The 20,917-nt window shown below is 32.7% G+C and overlaps 1 protein-coding gene across 2 annotated transcripts in view; it reads right to left on the bottom strand.

Moving 5' to 3' along the window:
- TMTC3 (transmembrane O-mannosyltransferase targeting cadherins 3) overlaps positions 1-20,917 on the bottom strand; it is a gene marked incomplete at its 5' end in the record, with an annotated part of 65,792 nt that overhangs the window by 33,673 nt on the left and 11,202 nt on the right. The window contains 6 exons of one of the 2 annotated variants that reach the window (XM_082351800.1): positions 2,073-2,325; positions 8,209-8,381; positions 8,843-8,958; positions 13,940-14,039; positions 15,386-15,604; positions 17,919-18,135. In XM_082351800.1, coding sequence (XP_082207926.1) covers positions 2,073-2,325; positions 8,209-8,381; positions 8,843-8,958; positions 13,940-14,039; positions 15,386-15,604; positions 17,919-18,107 — 1,050 coding nt within the window. Of the gene's footprint in view, positions 1-2,072; positions 2,326-8,208; positions 8,382-8,842; positions 8,959-13,939; positions 14,040-15,385; positions 15,605-17,918; positions 18,153-20,917 lie in introns of those variants that run through there. The other variant, XM_082351799.1, reaches the window with a different exon arrangement.

Below are 20,917 nucleotides of genomic sequence, written 5' to 3'. Positions count from 1 at the left end.
TCTTCTTTCATTTACTTAATCACTTTCTTATGAACTTCCTATGTTAAAAATGCTCTTGCCTCTCCAACCTTAAAAATCTTCTCTTCTGACAACACATCTTTAAGTTATCTTACCCAATTCATTATGCCCCTTAAGTATAAAACAAGTTCCCACAATCTTAGGAAAAGATTTTTGGAGCCATGATAACAAGTAATTGGTTGTAACCTCACTTAATCAACATTTCAACTCAATGAATGTTTTTGTAAGCCAACCCATTAGTGATATCAACATTTCAACTCAATGAATATGTTTTTGTAAGCCAACCCATTAGTGATGTCTCTTTGTGTCAGAAAAAGACAGCCAACTGAGTGCTCCAATGAAAGTGATTCTACATGCCAACCAAGCAATAGTCTTCCCCCACCATCAACCCACTCCAGCCTCTGAAGGTCCATCAATTCCAGATCTCTGTGCTTCCCCCAAGCCCTACAGAAGATCAGCAGTTTATTATACTTGAAGCCCTTGCCTGACTGGCTGTCTTTCCTAAGTTAGGAAATTCAAGCTTGTCTCATCCTTTGAAATATTCAAAGTTAAATCACCCCTACAGGTTACCTACACTAACAATCTTCACTTCCTCACTTCCTAATCAAATCACTCCACAGAAATAAATTTCATTTAAGTAACTAATACACCTAAAAGAGGTCAAATCCAACTGATCTCACTTCTCTACTTGACAGCAGCTGTTAGTGTTAACCATTCTCTTTCTTGAAACACTTTCCTACCTTTCTGTACATTTGGAGTACCTCCCATTTAGGTTCATTTTCCTTTATATGGTATGTAATGTGGAAGTTTTTCAAGACCTAGATATAGGCTTCTTCTCTTTCATTCTATAAAGCCCCTTCAACTATTTATTGAGGGAAAATTAAGACCAAATACTCTAAGGCATGCATTACGTGTATGAATTAACTTCTGTACACCTAGAATGGTGCCAGCTAGTTACCATCTCTAAGAAAAATGACAAAATCCCAGTTGACAAAGGCTGCTCTATAACCTCTCCATAGGCCTTCTTCTCCACATCCTGGTTTCAATTACTATCTCTACGGCAATTATCAAGTTTCTCTATGGTAATCAATCAAATTTTTACATGTAGCTCACTCTTCGCCACTGAACTCCAGGCACAAAGTGCTATTCGAAATCTCCATCGTATTATTTCATAGGTACCTCAAACTCAACAGGTCCAAAAATAACAGTAAATATGATCTTTTTTCAAATCCTATATTCTTTCAAATTTCTCTAGAATGCAAGTTCTCTAGAAATGGGGACCCTGTATTTCCTTTTATTATCATATACTCAGTGCCTAAAATGCTACCTGGTACATAGGCTGAAAATCAAATATTTTTATTGAATGAATAAATGAATCTAGTGGCTGCAGCCAGAAATAATATATTTACAAAGTATTAAAACCACTTTTTGGCATATAGTAAATGCTCAAGAAAAGTTAAAGATTATTATTTTCTTCCATAATTTAAAGTAAGAGGCAACAGAATTATTAGGAGTAAGATGTGAGGGCAGAGTTAAGAAAATTACAAAGAAACAGATCTCAGAAAACAAGAAAAGACTTTAATCAGAGTTCTCTGAACACAGTAAGAAATACCTCAGGGAGTAATGAAAGTCTTGCTAATGAAAAATAAAGAGCTATGTATTTCTAGTTGCTTATCTTACATGACACTCTTCTCTGTGCCAAGAAAACAAAGAAGTATATAATATGACTCATTTCTTTAAAGAGTGTAAAATCTAGTTGGGTAAAGGTAAGAAATATATTTTAAAAAAATGATGCTAAAAAGAATGCTTCATGATTTCAGAGTTCCCACCAAATTATGGAAATTCATAATCACTCTTTGTTTCATATGCTGAATGTGCAGCATTAGTCAAATTCTGATATATAATTCTAGGATAACCTAAAGTAAGTTCATAAATTAGGATGACATGAACAAAGAAAGACAGTAGTTCTTTAAAGATGCTTTTGATGAATTAAAGGCACTCTTAATTAATAAACTGAATATAATATCACCTGAAAATTTAAGAAACTTTCTTACCATTAAAACAGTCTTGGAGGAATTACCAGGGTACCTGACACCGAATACTCCCAAAGCCCCCAAAAAGCAAAAAAAAATAAATGTGGCAAGATTTCGAATATCTAGAAATGACTCTATAAGTGGTATTGTTCCCATGGTCCAATCGCAGCAGAGCTCTGAAGGATTTAACAAAAGCCAAGCATTCACAGGAAGGAGGTAGTTAAAAGTTAGCTGCCTTGTAGGAGTTGGGCTTACAGCAGCCGGGTTATCAAACCTGTATAAAGAATGAAAAAAAAAAGTTATTTAAACTAAAACATTTTTAAAACACAAAGTTAATATATAACAGATATAAATAAAGTACTGAACAATAATAATAAAAGCAATAGTCTACATGTAATCTTGTTAAACCGAAGACAAATATTTTTTATGGATATTTCAGATTCTTGCCAGAGTTCAAACTGTCTAACCTTTACGAAATGCCTAGTTGAGAGGAGTGATATTTATGAAGAACTGTTTGAAGGGCAAGTAGGTTATCTATATTTAGTTTATTATTATGATTCAGACATGCATTCTATAATATTATGACATTCTGCAGAAGTGCTTTCATTAAATTATGACCTTCTGATTAAAAGTCATAAGAAAAGTTTTATAAGATTCATTGTTGCATGTGTTTACGAATGCTTCTGAGAACACTAACCAATGTTTTCCTACATGAGAGTTTCTTTCACCACTAAATGCTAATAAAACTTATGCTTCCTAGAAAGAATTACTATGTTTTTCTTTTGTCACGAACAGAGAAAACTATATTACCTATGGGCTTTTCCTCTTTGCTTAGACTTCTAGAAAGCTAAAAACCAAATTCCCAGTATAGAGGAGTAACTGTACAGCCCTATGTAACATTTTATTTGTGTTCTACTTAATATAAGCTTATATCTTAGTTTATATAGGCCATGATACATTAAATGTACATTTCATTCAGTCTATTGTTTGCAAATTATGTCAAATCATTTTTTTTAAAGTATACTTAAATGAATCATTTCAGATTTTTATTTCTTAGGCTATGTTCTAAATTGTATTGGCTATATTAACATATAGTCCTCTAAAAACCCAATTTCTCATTTTAAAATGAATAAGCCAATGAAAAATCAACCTCTACTACTTATTTGACTTGGTCTTCTTAAAAATATCAAATGGTTGAGAAAAAGTACATAGTTTTTGAATGAATAATATTTTATAAACTTTCATATTTGAATATATACATATATGAAAAATACTAAGTCTTGAAAGTCAGGACTTGAATTCTCAAAATAACCAACAGAACTGAATACAAAGCTTTTCCCCTGTAATCCACTTTCAGAGTTCATTTTAAAAAATCAACAGTTTATCTAGGATAGGTGATTTAATAATTGAACTGCAGTCAAAGAGTACATGTCAAAGCAAGTCAAATCATATTACAATCAACCTCACAGGGTAATAGAATAAAATTTATATAACACACACAAATACATACACACATACACATTTTTAAATGCTTATATTTGGAAAATATATATTTATATATAACATACCCCATACAGTCATCCACACACACATATACAAAACAAATACGTTCACACCTATAAACCACATTTACGTATTGTAGAACTAGAGATGGAAAACAGTTGATTCAAATTCTCTAAAAGGAATGATAAACAGAACAAAAACACTGAAACTAAGGAGTGAAGAAGGAAATATAAAATATCTATCTACAATTCAATTTATTTCCCATACTATCATGCTTAAATGAGCTGTTTAGTTTAGCATGGCTAGACTCAGAAGTAGAAATGCTGGAAGTTAAAAAGTAATTATTTTTTAAAGAAAAAAAATGCTGTTAAGAAGGATAATTATTACACAATGGAATACTACTCAGCCATAAAAAAACAATGAAATAATGCCATTTGCAGCAACATGGATAGACCTCGAGATTATCATACTTAGTGAAGTAAGTCAGGCAGAGAAAGACAAATATCACATGGTATCACTTACATGTGGAATCTAAAATAATGATACAAATGAACTTATTTAAAAAACAGAAACAGACTCACAGGCATAGAAAACAAATTTATGGTTACCAAAGGGGAAAAGGTGGGAAAGGGATAAATTAGGAGCCTGGGTTTAACAGATACACACTACTATATATATAGATAAAACAGATAAACAAGGTCCTACTGTATAGCATAGGGAACTATATTCAATATCTTGTAATAACCTAAAATGGAAAAAAATCTGAAAAAGAATATATATATATATATTTATGTAAAACTGAATTACTTTGCTGTACACCAGAAACTAACACACTGTAAATCAACTATACCTCAATTAAAAAAAAAAAGGAAAGAGAGAGAGAAAAAAAAGGATAATTATGTGAAAACCACAAAGAATGTGTTGGGCATAAAAGAAATTATCTGAATAAAATTTATTCCAACCAGGGTCAGAAATGAACTATCATGGATAGCAACATGAACAATATTTTGGGGTTTTGTTTAAAAAAAAAGTTCTTGCATAGTTCTTGCATGTAATGTCAGTCACTTAAAACTGAATAGGGAACTAGTCTAAATTTCCTCTTAAACTTTAGATAAGTAAGGTGAAATGGAATAATGCTAATGTTAGAGCAGGGAAAAAACGACATGAAGACTGTTAAAATTCAGTAAAACTTTTGCTTCTAGCCTTAAACAACTAAAAAATAGACAATATACATAAAACTTCTTTTAATATGCTGAGTATCAGGCAAAGAAGGACAATGCCTGATAGGAAAAAAAACAAATGAGGGGAGCCCTACCTGGAGAGATTAGTACCTCGATAGAGTTTTTAGTCTGTGCAGCAAGAGAGAACCTCAGTGGAATCCACTTGGATCCCTGAGTTGAGAAGATAGAGCTGGGAGCCCTAGAAGCCCAGGGGGTTAGAATTAGTGGGCAGAATACCAGAGAGAAGAAAGCTGCTGAGAGAGAACTCAGATCTGTAGAGGATCCAGTTTCCAGTACTAATGAGAACTGATCAGCACACATATGTGGGGAAATACCTAGGGACAGTGTAGTGGGTTGATTCATGTCTCCCCAAAGTTCATGTCTATCAAAAACCTCAGAATGTGACTTTATTTGGAAGTAGGGTCTTTGCCAGTGTAATTACAGTTAAGGTGAGGTCATACTGGATGAGGGTGGGCCCACTAGTCAATGACTGAGGCCCTTATACAAAGAAGAGAAAATACAGAGAAACAAACATGGAAGAAGGCCAGGTAAAGATGGAGCAGATTACAGTGATGCAGCGACATGCCAAGGAATGTCAACACCAGAAGCTAGGAAAGAGGCACAGAACAGATTCTTTCCCAGGGCCTTCAGAAGGAACCAACTGTGCCTGACACCTTGATTTTGGCCTCTGGCCTCCAGCACTGTGAGAGAATAAATTCCTGCTGCTTTAAGCCACTCTGTTTCTGGTAATTTGTTAAAGCATGTCTAAGAAAACTAATAGTTAGGAAAATACCTTCTGAAAGGATTAGATAAACCTTCACAAATATCAAATACAACTGGGAATAGTTCCTCAGCAGCCAGAGTGGAAATCCTCATAATTCAAAGTCTATTGGTAGAGTGGTCAGAAGGGTCTTGTGTCAGCAAGGAAGCAAAATTAGCCCTATCCTAAATGCTGCTGTGGTCTCCCAAAACAAAGCTTAAAAGAAAGACGTGAAGATGAAACATTTTTCAAATAACTTACATGCATCCCAGAACAATGGTCTACAATATAGGAATACATTAAGGTAAAGTTCACATATTGCACCTATTAAAAAAACTACCAGGCATGTGAAGAAGTAGAAAAATACAATCCATGAGGAGAAAATATATTGAATCTAAACTGACCAACAAATGACACAAATGATAAAATTAGTAGATAAAGACATTAAAGTACTAGAACATGTAGAAACATGGAATCTCAAACAGAGATGAAAACAATGTCTAAGATGAAAAATAACTAGAAAAAATTAAGGGCAGATTAGACTATGCAGAAAAAAGATTAGTAAACTTGAAGATACAACAAAAGAAACTATCCAAAATGAAAATGGGGAAAACAGCTTTGGAGGGAAGGGGAATAAACAGAGCATCAGTATGACTTCAAGAAGCCTAAAATACATGTAACTGGAGTCCTAGAAGAAGAGTGGAGAGCAAAGTAAAAAATATTTCAAGAAGTAATTTCCAAAATTTATATAAAGTAAGACCTACAGATTCTAAAAAGCTCAATTAACCTAAGCACAAGAAACAAGAAGATAAAAGAAACATTAACTGAAAGTTTGTACCTTTTGTCCATCTTCACCCAAACTTCCAGTTGTAAGACAAATAAGTCCTGGGGATGTAATGTACAGCATGACGACTGTAGTTAACAAGACTGTATTGTATATTTGAAAGCTGCTAAGAAAGTAGATCTCAGAAGTTCTCATCAAAAGGAAAAAAAAATTTTGTAATTATGTGTGGTGATGGATGTAAACTAAACTTATTATAGTAATCATTTGTCTCTGTGTGTGTGTGTATAAAACCATTATATTGTACACCTAAAATTAATACAATGCTATATGTCAATTATGTCTCAATTAAAAAATATGAGAGAAACAATGATAAAGAGAAACTATTAAAAGCAGGCATAGAAAAAAAAAGATACTACATGCAGAAGCATAAAGATAAGGATAAGAAGATTTCCCATTTAAAATAACACAAGCCAAAGAATACAGAGCAACATTTTTATATTACTGAATGAAAAACAGTCAATGTAGAATTCTACACTCAGGGGAAATATTCTTCAAAAATGAAGGTAAAATAAAGATTTTTTAATATACAAAAGCTTAAAGAATTCATCACCAGCAGTCCTACATGTCAAGAAATGTCAAAGGAAGTCCTTCAGTCACAAGGAAAAATGGTGCCAGATGAAAATCTTGATCTAACAAAGAAATGAAGAACACTAGAAATGGTAACTCTATGGGGTAACATAAAAGAATTTTTAAATTTAAATCTCTTCCAAAGATAATTGTTGAAAGCAAAAGTTAACAATGTATTGTCAGATTTACAATGTATACTCAATAAAAATGTATGCAAATAGCACAAAGGCTAAGTTCTTATTTATAATAAGTTTATATATTTATATAAAAACTTATTTATTGTATATATGATATTTGTACTATATATGCTGACATTTATACTACATACACTTGCAATTATAATATGCCTTTAAGATAAACTGTGATAAGCAAAGGACATAAACAAAAAACCCTAAAGCAATCACTTAAAATACACAGCAAAGATATACAGCTAATAAGCCAACAAGGAGCTAAGAACGGAGTATTACAATATACTCAATTCAAAAGAAGAGAGAGAGAAAAAAAGGGAACAAAGAACAGACAAGACAGAGAGAAAACGATTAGCAAGATGGTAGATTTACAACAAACTATCAACAGTTGAACCCCCCATTTAAAAGACAGATTATCTGACCAAACAAAAAAGGAAGACCCAACTATATGCAGCCTACAAGAAATCTACTTTAAATAATAAAGATATAGATAGATTTAAAAAGTAAAAGATAAACCATGTAACACTAACAAAAGATAGCTGGAGTGGTTACATTAACATAAGGCAAAATGAATGTCTTAGTAAAGACTACTACTGCAGATGAAGCTCATTTAATAATGATAAAGGGATCAATTCATCAAGAGGACATCACAATCCTAAACACTGATATACTTTATAATAGAGCTTTAAAGTACATGAAGCAAAAACTGATAGAACTGCAAGGCAAAATAGACCAATCTACAGCTATAGTCAGCGATTTCAACATCCTTCTCTCAATAATTAATAAAACAAGTAGACAAAACTCACTATGGATACAGAAGACTTAACACTTAACCAATTTTGGGGGGGTCATTATCTTGACTGTGATGTTTTCATGAGTGTACACGTATGTCAAAACCTATTAATTTGTACATTTTATATATATACAGGTTTTTAAAAAGTATTAATTATACCTCAATAAAGCTGTTAAAAAACCTCAATGCAAATCAAAGACTTTCTGGAACATTTACAATCACTTAAAATGCAAAGTTTAAAAAAAAAAGATGGAAGAAAACAAAAGAACCAGAATATCATACCTGGTGAATACTGGAAGTTGGGATTGAATAACCTGGACTCTAATCACAACAAGTAATAGTGTACTGAACATCAAAGCAATGAGTTTTATTAGTGTCTGCAGCATAGAAAATGGAATACTACCCTTTCCGCGAAGAAACTGTCCAGCAGTAGTACATAATAATGGCAAAGTATACTAGAAAAGGAAAAAAATGTTTAAGTAACAAATAGCAATTTACTGTAATTTTTCAACAATTATCATACTTTCTAAATGCAAGATTAAATAAAAATTGACCATAATTATAAAATCAACATGGAGCAAATGGTGGAGCTGATAATGAATAAAACTGAGCCCAATAATCTTATCCAATAATTAATTATACTGTACAGTATTACTGTGTGCTTTCCCAAGTTGCTTAATGGTTTCATTATTGAAACCTAAAAAGCTGTTCTTAAAAAACTGAAGGTATAATATAAAATGTTAAGTAATTTTCAGTGGGTATGAAGGCAAAACATGCTTGTTTCTAGCAAATTTTTAGTAATCATAATTGGTAAACAGACCAATTTATATAATAATACATTTAGAAAATAAGTTTATTATAATCTGATTCAAATAGGATAAAAGGCAGCAACAAGGAAATTTAGATTTCTCCTTACCCCCTGGGCAATAAATACTTCATACACACAGCAAATTCCCACAACTGTTATTCCCTGCTCTTTACACAGTGTTGCAACAGCCACTAAAAACACTGTCAACGCGATAGGAGTCCACACTGCAATTTAAGAACAGAAAAATATAAAACCACACAAAACAATTTTATAATATCATAAAAGGATATTTTAAGTTAGACAACTATTAGACATTACTGAAAAAGTTTACTTGTGATTCTATATTCACCTTTGTTATTTTCCACTGACATACCTCATATTTTAAAACATATTTAAATGCTGTAATTTTTGCTTTATTTATTAAAAAAATCAAGATATATAATTTGAACTAAAAAATTTTTGTGGACAGGAAAATTATCTAACCAAATGCTAACATTTAAAAACAAAGGTAGAGTGTCCAATCTGAAGAGAAACTTACAGGGTTGAGTGTGTAATTAATGAACTATCAATTTGAAATGAAGATAAATACCTGAAATTATCATAGAGGTACCTATATACTTTATTATATCTGTGAGTAATTAAAAAAAACTTGGAAGTGAAAACTACTGGGCAAACTACAGTACCATTCTTACTAAAAAAAGACTATAAAAACTAAAACATGTTAGCAATAAGCATTTAAATCAATACTATTCTTTAAAAAATTTGTAACAGAATATTCACAAGTTCTATTTAAGTGGAAAACCTACTTCATCAATTTTAAGTAAATGTCTACTACTTAGTAGTAATTTGATTAAAGAACCATGAATTGTGAGAGTAAATCTGGATCTTCTACTAACTTGCTCTGTGATTTTGGGCAACTTTTCTGAGCTTTAGTTTTCTTATTGGAAAATATGATTTCTAATTCTTTTCCAGTTTATGAAATATATGGTACTTTGATTGTGTGACCTCAGTTTTTATTAACGACATTAATCAAAGTAAACTCAAATAACTGACTTAAATCCAGGTATAAGTAAGAACAGAATTCATGAATCTAATACATTTTTCTTTTATCACTGGGCTTAACATAGAAACATCTGTTTTTGAAATCATTTTCAATTTTAAAATACTCTATAGACTAACATTACCGAAAGGAAAAACAACTAAAAAAAAAAAATGAGAACACTATTGGAAATACTAAGTATCGATATAATAGTATTCCTTCCTCAAAAAAGTATCTCATATTCTAGTTAGGCCTAAACCATCAATATTAATGTAACAGATTATATCAAGGGTTGAACTATCCTGCTAAAGTCACCAAGAAATTCACAGAGCAAAGAAATTAGTAGATGATTATTTACAAAACAAGTTGAACCTAAGTTGGACCTTGAAGGATATACAGGACATGAAAGAATTGGGAAAGGGGTATGTACGAATAAAGGAATAGAGGAGGGAATAAGCTTGGCAAATGAATGATACAGATGATACAAAATGGTATGCCTGAATGGGTATGCACACATTAAAAACTAGTGGGAAACAATGGCCTTGAAAGTAGGTATATTAAACAGTTTATATAACCAGTTTAGCATATTTCATTGCATTTCAATCACCTTATGGGATATGAGGGCGGGTGCAATCGTACTCATTTTTAAGATGAGGAAAGAATTTTGGAGGTTTAAAAAGAGTCATGCACAATAAGGAGACCATGAATTTAACTTGGTTCTTCTGATACTAAATTCAGAGCTTCTCACTAATTTGTATTTTCACTCCAAGGAAGAGAAATCAAACAGATGCTTTCCAAGATGCTGGATTCAATCTAAGCAACTAATAGTTCTAATAAAGGCAAACGTTTTGCTGAAACCAGTCACATCAGTTCTTTGGTGACTAAATTACTTTATGGACATATACACTTTGATTTTTATAATCAGGTCTCTGTGGCTAAAGTTACCATGTGTGATTTTGTCCAAAACAAGTACCCCTGCTAAATAAGTTGACACTGAAAAAAAAATACATGTATAAGTGTAGAATCAATTTCAATCATCAAAATCTATTCCAATTTCAAAATATAGGTTTCCAAGCTGACTCTACATGTGTAAAGATACATACCTTCAGTAATCATGTATTTAAATAGTTATTTTAAGTATTTACTGCATTTGTAGGGGAGAGAGATAACAATAAATAAATATGTTTTGTCAAATGGTGACCTCAGTATTATAGAGAAAAACAGAAAGTGAAGGGAAATAAAACGGAGGGGGGAAGATGAGTGGTGCTACTGATAACATCTGAGCAGAAACCTAAAGTAATGAAAAATCAAGTGCAAAGGGCCTAAGATGAATGATGCTTGTGAAAAGGGTATGGGACACGAATAACCCAGAATGTAAAGTAATTAAATAATTACAAATTGAAAATCTTTGCATAGGACAAATACCTTAGATAGAATGGAGAATACAAAGATGATGACAAAACTGTTTGTGGTCTCAAGAGTGAAATAATGTAATGTGGCATACAAAATATCATAGGGGAAAAGAGGACAGAGAGAGGTCCCGAGCAAGTTTCAGTATGTTTTCAATTAGAATTTAAAATATATTACATTCATTCACCTAATCATTTCCTAAACAAATATATAATGAACACCCACTGTATACAGGAACCATTCTAGGAAATGGAGATAAGAAAGTGAGAGAAAGTTACCTACTCTAATGAAGGTTATATTCTATTGTAAGAGAACAATCAATGGGTTAAAAAAAATTATGTATTTTTAGATTAAAAATGAGTCTTATGAGAAATGTAGGTTAAAGGGATAGAAAGTAACATGATTTGGTTTTTGTTTTGGTCAAGTGGTAAACTAGCATGACCTGTTGACCTGTTGGCCCCTTTCCCCAAAATCAAGCCTAGAAAGATTAAGTGAGAGGAAAATATGGCTTCTAAGATATTAAAAACAAAAAAAGAGAGAAATTCCTGGGCATTGAAGGTTATCTTAAACATGTATGCTTGCATGGGTGTTACGAGGGACTACATCTAAAGCAGAAGAATGAGAAAATTTTTTTTAAACTTTTTTCCTAGCCAATCCTGACTGCCCTGGGTAAATCCTTATTTGCGCCTTTACTGTAGAAATCTGCAGCTCCCGTAGGTTGTGGGTGTTCCAGGGATTAAATGAGAATACTTCAGAAGCCCTGCTGGGATAAGGAGTAAGATTTTTTTTAAAGGTACAAAATGACCAACCACTCTTCAGCAGTCTCTTCCACCCACAGACCTTCCAACTAAATGCAGGGGGGTGGAAGACTGGCCTGTTCTTAATGCTGATTCTCTTAAAGAGACTAGAGCAGGTGGTTGGTAGAATGGCAACAATAGTGATCAACAGTGGCCCTGGGGAACCTGGAGATCTCCACCCTGGATTTTAATGAGTCACCAGATGGACAGAGTGGTGCTGGTCTTTCTCTTTATTATACACAGTGGTTGATAACTTTCAGAGAACATGTGGCCTGAGCTCATAAGCCAAAATAAGTAGATACCTGAAGGGTACCACAGTTATAAAAGAGAGAGCACAAACATAACAACAACATACATGACTAATTAAGAATTAATCGAAAAGACTAAGAATTTAAAATAAGTAATTCTAAAGGAAATAAGGAAAGATACTGGAGTTATAAAGAGTAAGAAATCATTAAAAAGGACCAAGTAAAATTATTAAGGATCAAAAATATAATAAAATGAAAGGCTATTTTAGTTAGAATGAAGAAGTTCTCTAAGAGGGAGACCGTTGAGCTGAGGCCTGATGATGTAAAGAATATAAATGAAACAACTATGTGAAGCTCTAAAGGAAGAGAATTCAAGAAAGAGGGTACAGCAAGTATAAAGGCCAGTGCTTCACCTGTTTAAGAGTAGCAAGAAGGTCTGCTTGGCTATAGTGAAGTGACTAGGGCAAAACTGCAGGAGACATGTTTAGAGAGATAGGCTGGAGCCTGATCATGGTCTTGAAGTTCACAGTATTTTCTAAGTTTATCATTCATGTTTTGCTTAGGATGGTATTTAAAGACGATATTAGTTTGCAATTCTATATTAGCTACTGAACTACCTCTCACTGCATTACAGGCAACGGGAAAAATAGGGACACTGCTTCCTATGAGCCAGGTACTGCTTTAAATCCCTTAACATGCTTAACTCAACTAATCCTTCTCAACAGGTAGGGACTATTATTATCTACATTTTATAAAGAAACTAAAGCACAGAGAGGTTATGTAATCTGACCAACATAGTAAATGGAGCTACTAAATGGTGGACCTGAAATGTGAAACCAGACTCCAGAGTCCATGCTTTTAACTACTATGTTATACTGAACTCAAAACTGTTTTAAGAAGGCATTGTGCATAGCAGCAAGAGGGAAACCTACTCATATTACAAATCTAAGAAGCTGTTTAGCTAAATTGCTTATCTCTTGAAACTTTGTTTTCATACATACAAAATTAAGCTCCTTATCATCAGTGCCTTGGGTTTATAGTGAGAAAATTCTCTAAGAACATAGAAAAAAAACTCAGCATTAAATTTTAAGATTAACCAAGTACAGGTTAAGGTCATAATGCGCTTCACATTATGTGCCCTCTCATGCCCATTGGGCCCACACTCTTAAAAAATCATTTTTATTGCCTGGAATTTGTTTTCTGACATCATTAGGGCTAATGGGTTAATGTATACACAGCATTTTCCAGGGTAGGCTACATGGAGGGGACTCAATAAATAGTTGAACTATGATCAACACATAATAAAAGTTATACTCTAACAGGCTTTTAACTTTGCCTAAACAATACAATTCATAGCCTTCACATGTGTTATTTATAGAAAGACAACTGAAGTATTGGTACTTTAATCATTTACAGGTAACAGCAAATGGAACTAAGAATGATCCTAAAACTCTTATATTTTGGGAAATTTTTAAAAATTAGATCAAATAGAAACTGTTAGTCATGATAAAATATAAACTACAAACAGTAATTTTTAATATTGACAATGTCACATACTTTTCTTATGTCCATAGATGCTAAAGTACAATAGCATGATATATAAAGATAAATACCAAAAATGGCACATGTTTTATAAGAACCACTTGAAGTAAACAGAAATTACCTGATCGAGTTTTATAGCTAAAGTAAAAAGTTAAATGTAGACATTTACCTATGGAATTATCTGGTCCTTTTGATTTGGTAAATGACAAAAATGCAGCTAGAAAAAAGATAGATGACAAAAGTTCTGCTCTTCCTACAACACCTGTTACCTAGAAAGGGAAGGAGAGGGGTTCATATTAATGAAAAGCATCTTGAAAATTTAACTATAATATAATTGCAACAGCAGTTTAATTAGAAATTAAACTGCCATAACTTTTCAAGTGCACATTTCTGTTTTTTTAAGCATTCTTTGAGTGCCCTCATGTGGTGAATTTGTATGTCTTCCATAAAAGTAAATTTATCAGTGACTGTAACAGTTCTTTTATTATTCTGATGTAATTATAGACTCAGAGGAAGTCGCAAAAATAGTATAGAGAAGTCCTATTTACCCTTTACCCAGCTTCCTCTAATGGTAACATCTTACACAATTATAGTACACTATCTAGATGTAGTTCTTACATGTTTTCTTAAAATACAAGTGTTCTTAAAATACAAAAATATAATAAACTCAATACATTATAGCTCACAAATAAACCTGCAAACTAAAATTTAAAAAGACAATAAACTTTAAAACATCCTTTTAAATTCAAAACATTTAAATATAAAGCCCCAAAATCCCTTTAAAGTATTCTGAACTCACTATAAAACTTAAACAACCTATTATTTTTGTAGATGTATAGAAAAATGTTCAGCTAGACACCAAAAGTTTCAAGATACTGGGAGAGACACACAACTCCCCTCCAACACACACACACACACACCACACTCACACACATATACAGACACAAGACACACACACCCCGGCAGAGTTTAAGCATACAGACTATTGTTTAAAATTGAAAGCCTGTAACAAAGCAACTGAATAGAGTCCTCTTTGCTCTGCTGAGAGGCAATTTTGGAGTCTCAAGATTACCAAGAAAAATACAGTTATAGTTTGTGAATGTGCTGGTGATGAGCATATTGGCAATAGTAGAGACAGCTCACAATTTTTAAACACATGGCAATAGACAATAAGAAATTACTGAGCATCATCATTTGTTAGGATATCTGTCCATGTTTGCATGTATTTTGATAAATTTTCATCCCTTACGTAAGTTTCTTATTATTTTCTGTCCTTTGAAACAAAAAAAATGCCAAGTTGACAAATATTTAAAATCTTTATTCATAAAAAAATTAGCAAAGAAAATTACTGTATTCATTTATATTTTACATCACTAAAGTTGAGTGATTACATCTTATGTTCTTGAATAAATGTTTGTTTCAAAATTTGTTTTAAAAAATTTTACATAGTAGCAAAGTTAGACTCTACACTAGTAAGTTAAGACACTGTACCAATAGGAGTCTTCAAATACTTGGATTAAAGTCATGGTTAATTTTTTTTTTTCCTTAAAAATATATACCATTATAGACATGTGGAGGAATAATGCAAAAAACATCAATTTATAGTTTTACTTACTGCTTCTGTGTGTATTGGGTGCACTGCAAAAAGTAAAGAAGCAATCACACTACTCCGGTTATCCAGAAAGAGTTTGCAGACTTTAAGAAATATCACACTAACCACAGCATGAAAAATCATATTTAGGAGATGATATGACATAGGTTTCAGTTCACTAAACCAATAATTTAAGCGAAATGTCAATACTGTTAAGGGACGGTAAGACTTGTGGCTTCTCTCCTAAAAGGAAAAAACAACCATCAATCATTGATTATTAAAGTATCTTGGTCCTTCTGGGTACATAAACTAGTCACTGCTTTTACTACATTTGGCTGAGAAATAACAGTAAAATAATGAAATGCCCCAAGAATAATACAAACATAAAAGATAGCTTTATGTGGTTTTTTTGTGTTTTCCTATTTCCTTTGTACAAAAACAAGGCAATTTCATCTCTGATAGTATAGTAGTCCAAGAATTAACAGTAAAAGAAGACCTAACTACTAATTCCTCTTCAATACACAGATTTAAAAAAGTAGGACAATAGTGATATTAATCAAGTTGTAGCACAGGATTTCTCTCCAAAGCCTGCTACCCAAACTATTACCAATATAAGCATTCACGTAACTGCTGGCTAGGTCTTCAAAAGAAAACATAAGAACAGAATGCTTACCCAGTGCAGTTTAAACAATGATGACTCAAAAAGGTACCATCTAGTTGTCTTTTGAAAAAATACCTCCATAATGTATAAAACTGAATATATTAAACCAAACATACTACATAGAGAGTAATACAAGAGCAAAAACTTTCTTAGAGAATAGATACCTTTGTTATTGTAGTCTCTATTAGCAATAAATCAAATTCTATGTGAGGTACTGAATTTCTTTATAAACTAAAAGTTACATTTAACAGGAAATATTTTTACTCTAAGACAAAATCAAACCAGATTTAGGAATAAAACACACAAGTTAAAAAGATATAAAATATTATCCTATTTATTTTTTGTAATTTTTTATAAAGGCATCCACACTCACCTTCTTTGCTCTCCTACCTCTTACCATATTTTGCTGTAACTCTGGTATACAGCTATAGACTTAAGCCGGCTCATCCCCAATAGGGAACATTAGGAAGCACAAGAAACAAACATTTCCCATTTTGAAATTAAAAGCATTTTAATATCTCTGTCTGTATTGACTATACACAACATGAGTGCTATCTACCTAGAATGCATTTTCCTGCTTGGCTAATTCCTGTACATCCTTCGAATTTCACCTCAAGCATACAAAACTGTTTTTAAAGGCAATGTATTGAACTGAAATGACTTGTAACAGAAAGCAGAAAAATGTTGTAGAAACCTTTTGGTTTCAAACCTTTTAGGTCAAAATCTAATGACATGATTAAAATCAAAATAGATATTAGCATAAATTGGGGGAATGGACACATATTTCTAAGAGTCTCTGGGGATAAAGGGTATGGGCAGAGGGGAATAAATTATCTAGAAAATAATATATGTTATAATAGGACCATATTTTCCCCTTGTTATCAAAAGACTTATTTCTTCTAAAGGCTAGAATTGGGTGAGAATAGGAAAGGTTGCAGAAAAATAAATAACCTGCTTATTTAATAAGAAAAAATAATTGTTTGTGACTAGAGGAATGAAAGATTCCATACCCCTCCTTGAGAAGCTTCCAGATTTGGAGAAGGCGGAAAGGGGCCAAGAATGACAAATGACAAAAAGTGTTACATGTTATGTTTCAACAACTATGTGCTACGTACTACAGACAGATTAATTAATTAATCCTCAAGGTATTATTCTTTTATAGATCAGGAAAATGCCTCAGTCATCTAAAAGCTGTGTTCACACCTATTTCACACAGGTTTTACACGCTAGAACTAAAATTAGAATCTAATCTATATGATCCCAAGCTAACAAAGATTTAATCCCAAACAGTTTAACACTGACCTTCAAAATAAAGTTACTGGCAAAGTAAAAATATCTCCATAAACATGAACTAAACTTTTGGGTTCTCAATATAAAATCAAATTTAGTATTAGGTAGGAGATATGGCACAAATTAAAATTTTTAATAAATCATTTCTTTCTGTAGAAAAATAGGCAATATGTATACTTAGCATTTTTACCCTTAAAGTCTAATCTATTTATATTGAAGTTACATATATTTTTAAATGGTTAAATACCACAAGCAGTCATCTGTTCTGCCTGACTCATAAGAGAGAAAAAAGAGAAATAAAGTCAGTTTGATTTGTGTTACGCCTACTGTTCTAACACATTTGGTTTTTACACACATATATTATTTTTAGAGAGATTAAGCCAAGGTATAAAACCAAGGAAAGAATCAAGTACTATAAAAAATATGATCATATTTTCAACTTCCTATCTAATTTATTACAAACATGTTATGTCTTGTATAAAATTTTTGAGGAAAATAATCCATAATTACTATGATGATGGCAATGCAATGTTGATAAAAAATTAGGAGTATTAAACTACCAGAATAATTTAAAATCTGAGATACATATAAGTAATATATACTTACTTCAGACATAGGGGTTCCCCAGAAATCATTCTGAAATAAAGTTTTTAAAGGTGTAGATGGATGCACGTCTTTATTATCCAGTATTGCTGACACATCATCAAAAACAAAACCACAAAAGAGGCTGTTCCAATAGCAAGCAGCAACTACGCCTATTATTAAGGTTACTTCTTTGAGGTTAATATCAGCCATGTTTTCCACAAGCACCTGTGGACAAAATCTGGGGGGGAAAATCATGAAGATAAAATGAAATAAGCAACATTTTTTTCTCCGATAAGTACAGTTTTAATAGAAGAATAAGTAAAATAAAGATAGAATGCTAATTCTCACAGAGAATTAATTCTTTAAATCTCAGTTCAAATGCCATCCACTTAAGGAGTATTAGCTGACCACCTCTCCATATTCCTAACCTAAGACAGAATTAATTGCTCTTTCATATGTGTTTTCATACCTCTAATACAGCCTTTTATCACATCACTCAATCTTTAAACCTATCTCTTTAGCTAACTAGATAGTGAACTCCTTATCAACTGTCACAGGTCAGGTCACCTGGGAAACAAATACATATAAGATATGTATAAAAAAAAATACATATAAGATATCTAAAAAAAAACCTGGCATGATGTGCTCCAACAGTATCTAAATGAATCCTTGTGGGAAAACAAATACATACGTAAAAAGACACTGATCATGGGTTTTCTGAAATGTAGATAAAGCTGTTTTAGTACCTTATGAATATAAAGATCAACTATTACCTAAATCAGGAGTCCAAACTTGTAGCCTGAAGCCCTGTTCAGCTTGATCAAAAGCCTTTTAAAAATATTTGTCTTACATGCCTTTATGCTAACTGTATACTAGCCAGTTTAACTACTGTTCCTTTATCTTTTACTCGGATTGAGTTATTTGATGGACTTATGTTATCTGATTGGCCCCTGGGGCATAGGAGTAGTTTATGAAACAGATATAAACTATGGTTTTTCTCCTTCCCATTGCAACAAAAGCTTTTAATCTAGAGACTTCATACAAGACAATTCATAACTAAGTCATTGCTTTGGAAAAGATTCAGTGAGGGAATGTTTATAGAGTAAAAAGAACTATATAAACTGGAGGATACTGGAGAATCAACCCTACTATAAAAATAAGGTTTGAAGGTATACTCTAAAAAAACAAGCTGATGAGATACTTTTCTAGCTTGAGTAGTGTCATTAGTGTCACTTTAGTGTTATCACTTGTGGAGGGAAGAATAATGGTCCCCCAAATATGTAAATCATCTGAACCTGTGAATATGTTACCTTACAGAGCAAAAGAAACTTTACAAGTGTGATTAAGTTGAGGATTTTGAGATGAGGAAATTATCCTGGATTTTCTTGGGTGGGCCAATTCAATGATAAGAGACCTCACAAGTGAATGAGGGAGGCAGGAGACTTGAAAAAGCAGAGGTCAGAGTGATATGATGGCTGGCTGTGGGCCACAAGCCAAGGATTGACAGCAGCCTCTAGAAGCTGGAAAAGACAAAGAAACACATGCTTCATTCGAGCTTCTAAAAGGACCACAGCCCTACTGACGTCTCAATTTTAGTCTAGTGAGATCCATTTTGGACTTCTGACTTCCAGAACTGTAAAATAATAAATTTGCTATTTTAAGCTAGTACATTTGTGTTAATTTGTTATAGGAGCAATAGGAAATTAATACATCACTCACAGAGCCAGAAGATCTGGAACCAGAGATATATCTGCAGGAATTCTGGTCAGACCAGAGAAGAATAGGGTAGAGACCTTAAATCAGATATGAGCTGTATAAGAATATATATATATATATATATATATATATATATATATATATATATATATATATATATAAAAACACCTATGGGAAGGTATTGAAGTTTCTTTAGAATGAGACAGAAAAATTTCAGAATACATTAGGCTTTTAAAAGAAATGTTAAACTGAAACCAACAAATCAGAAAGGAAATTAGCTGTACCTTTTGAAGAAGTCTAGTTTTCAATTAACAGAAAAATTACCTAAGAGTTTATCTTGAATCCAGAAGAAATTTAGCATCTCTAAATGGTATGGTCTTGTACACATTATTATCATAAAAAAGTTGATGGTGTGTGTTTAAAGATTGGAGAGATCTGGCTCAGCTCCTTCTCAACCACAGTAAAATGACAGTCAATATATTTTAAAAAAGGAAGGCTATAAATTCACAATGATAAAGACAATTGGAGAGGAGACCACAGCACATTTTGCAAGCTGGAAAGGTAAAATGTTTAATAAGTGACTCAATAGAGATCAGGAAAGTGAATCCTTAGCTGAAGGGGGAAAAGCTGAAAAGTTTTCTGCACTCCTGCCAGCATCATCTCAAAAACTGATACCAAGGATCTCAGGAAGTAGGGCTAGGAATAGATGGACTTCCCGGGTGGGACAGTGGCTAAGAATACGCCTGCCAACGCAGGGGACATGGGTTCGACCCCTGGTCTGGGAAGATCCCACATGCTGCGGAGCAACTAAGCCCGTGTGCCACAACTACTGAGCCCTTGTGCTGCAACTACTGAAGCCCGCGTGCCTAGAGCCCACGCTCCGCAACAAGAGAAGCCACCGCGATGAGAAGCCCATGCACTGCAACGAAGAGTAGCCCTCGCTACTCTTCTTAGTATAGTTTTAGACCCCCCAGTTATCTTCTACCAGTTGAAAACAGAATCTTATAAAATTTTATGACATTGGAAACAAAGAGAGGGTACTAAAAACTTCCAGAAAGAAATAATGCAGGTTCCATACCAAAGGTTAGGAATCCAAATAAATCACTTTTTTTTTTTTACCAACAACATTAGAAGCTGGGGGGGTGGGGGTGGGGTGAAATTCAGAAAACAAAAAGGGAATAATGATTCAAATTTCTGATGGATAATAATTTCCACCATAAAATTCTATATTAATAAACCCAAGTTTGCCAAGTAGAAAGTAGATTAAAAATACTTTAAAACATTCAAGGTCTCAAAAATGTACC

This window comes from Balaenoptera borealis (assembly GCF_965194805.1).
Source record: "Balaenoptera borealis genome assembly, chromosome: 13".
NCBI classification, from domain to species: Eukaryota; Metazoa; Chordata; class Mammalia; order Artiodactyla; family Balaenopteridae; genus Balaenoptera; species Balaenoptera borealis.
Note: the sequence above shows the minus strand (reverse complement) of the source record. Positions and strands in the feature narration are given on the sequence as shown.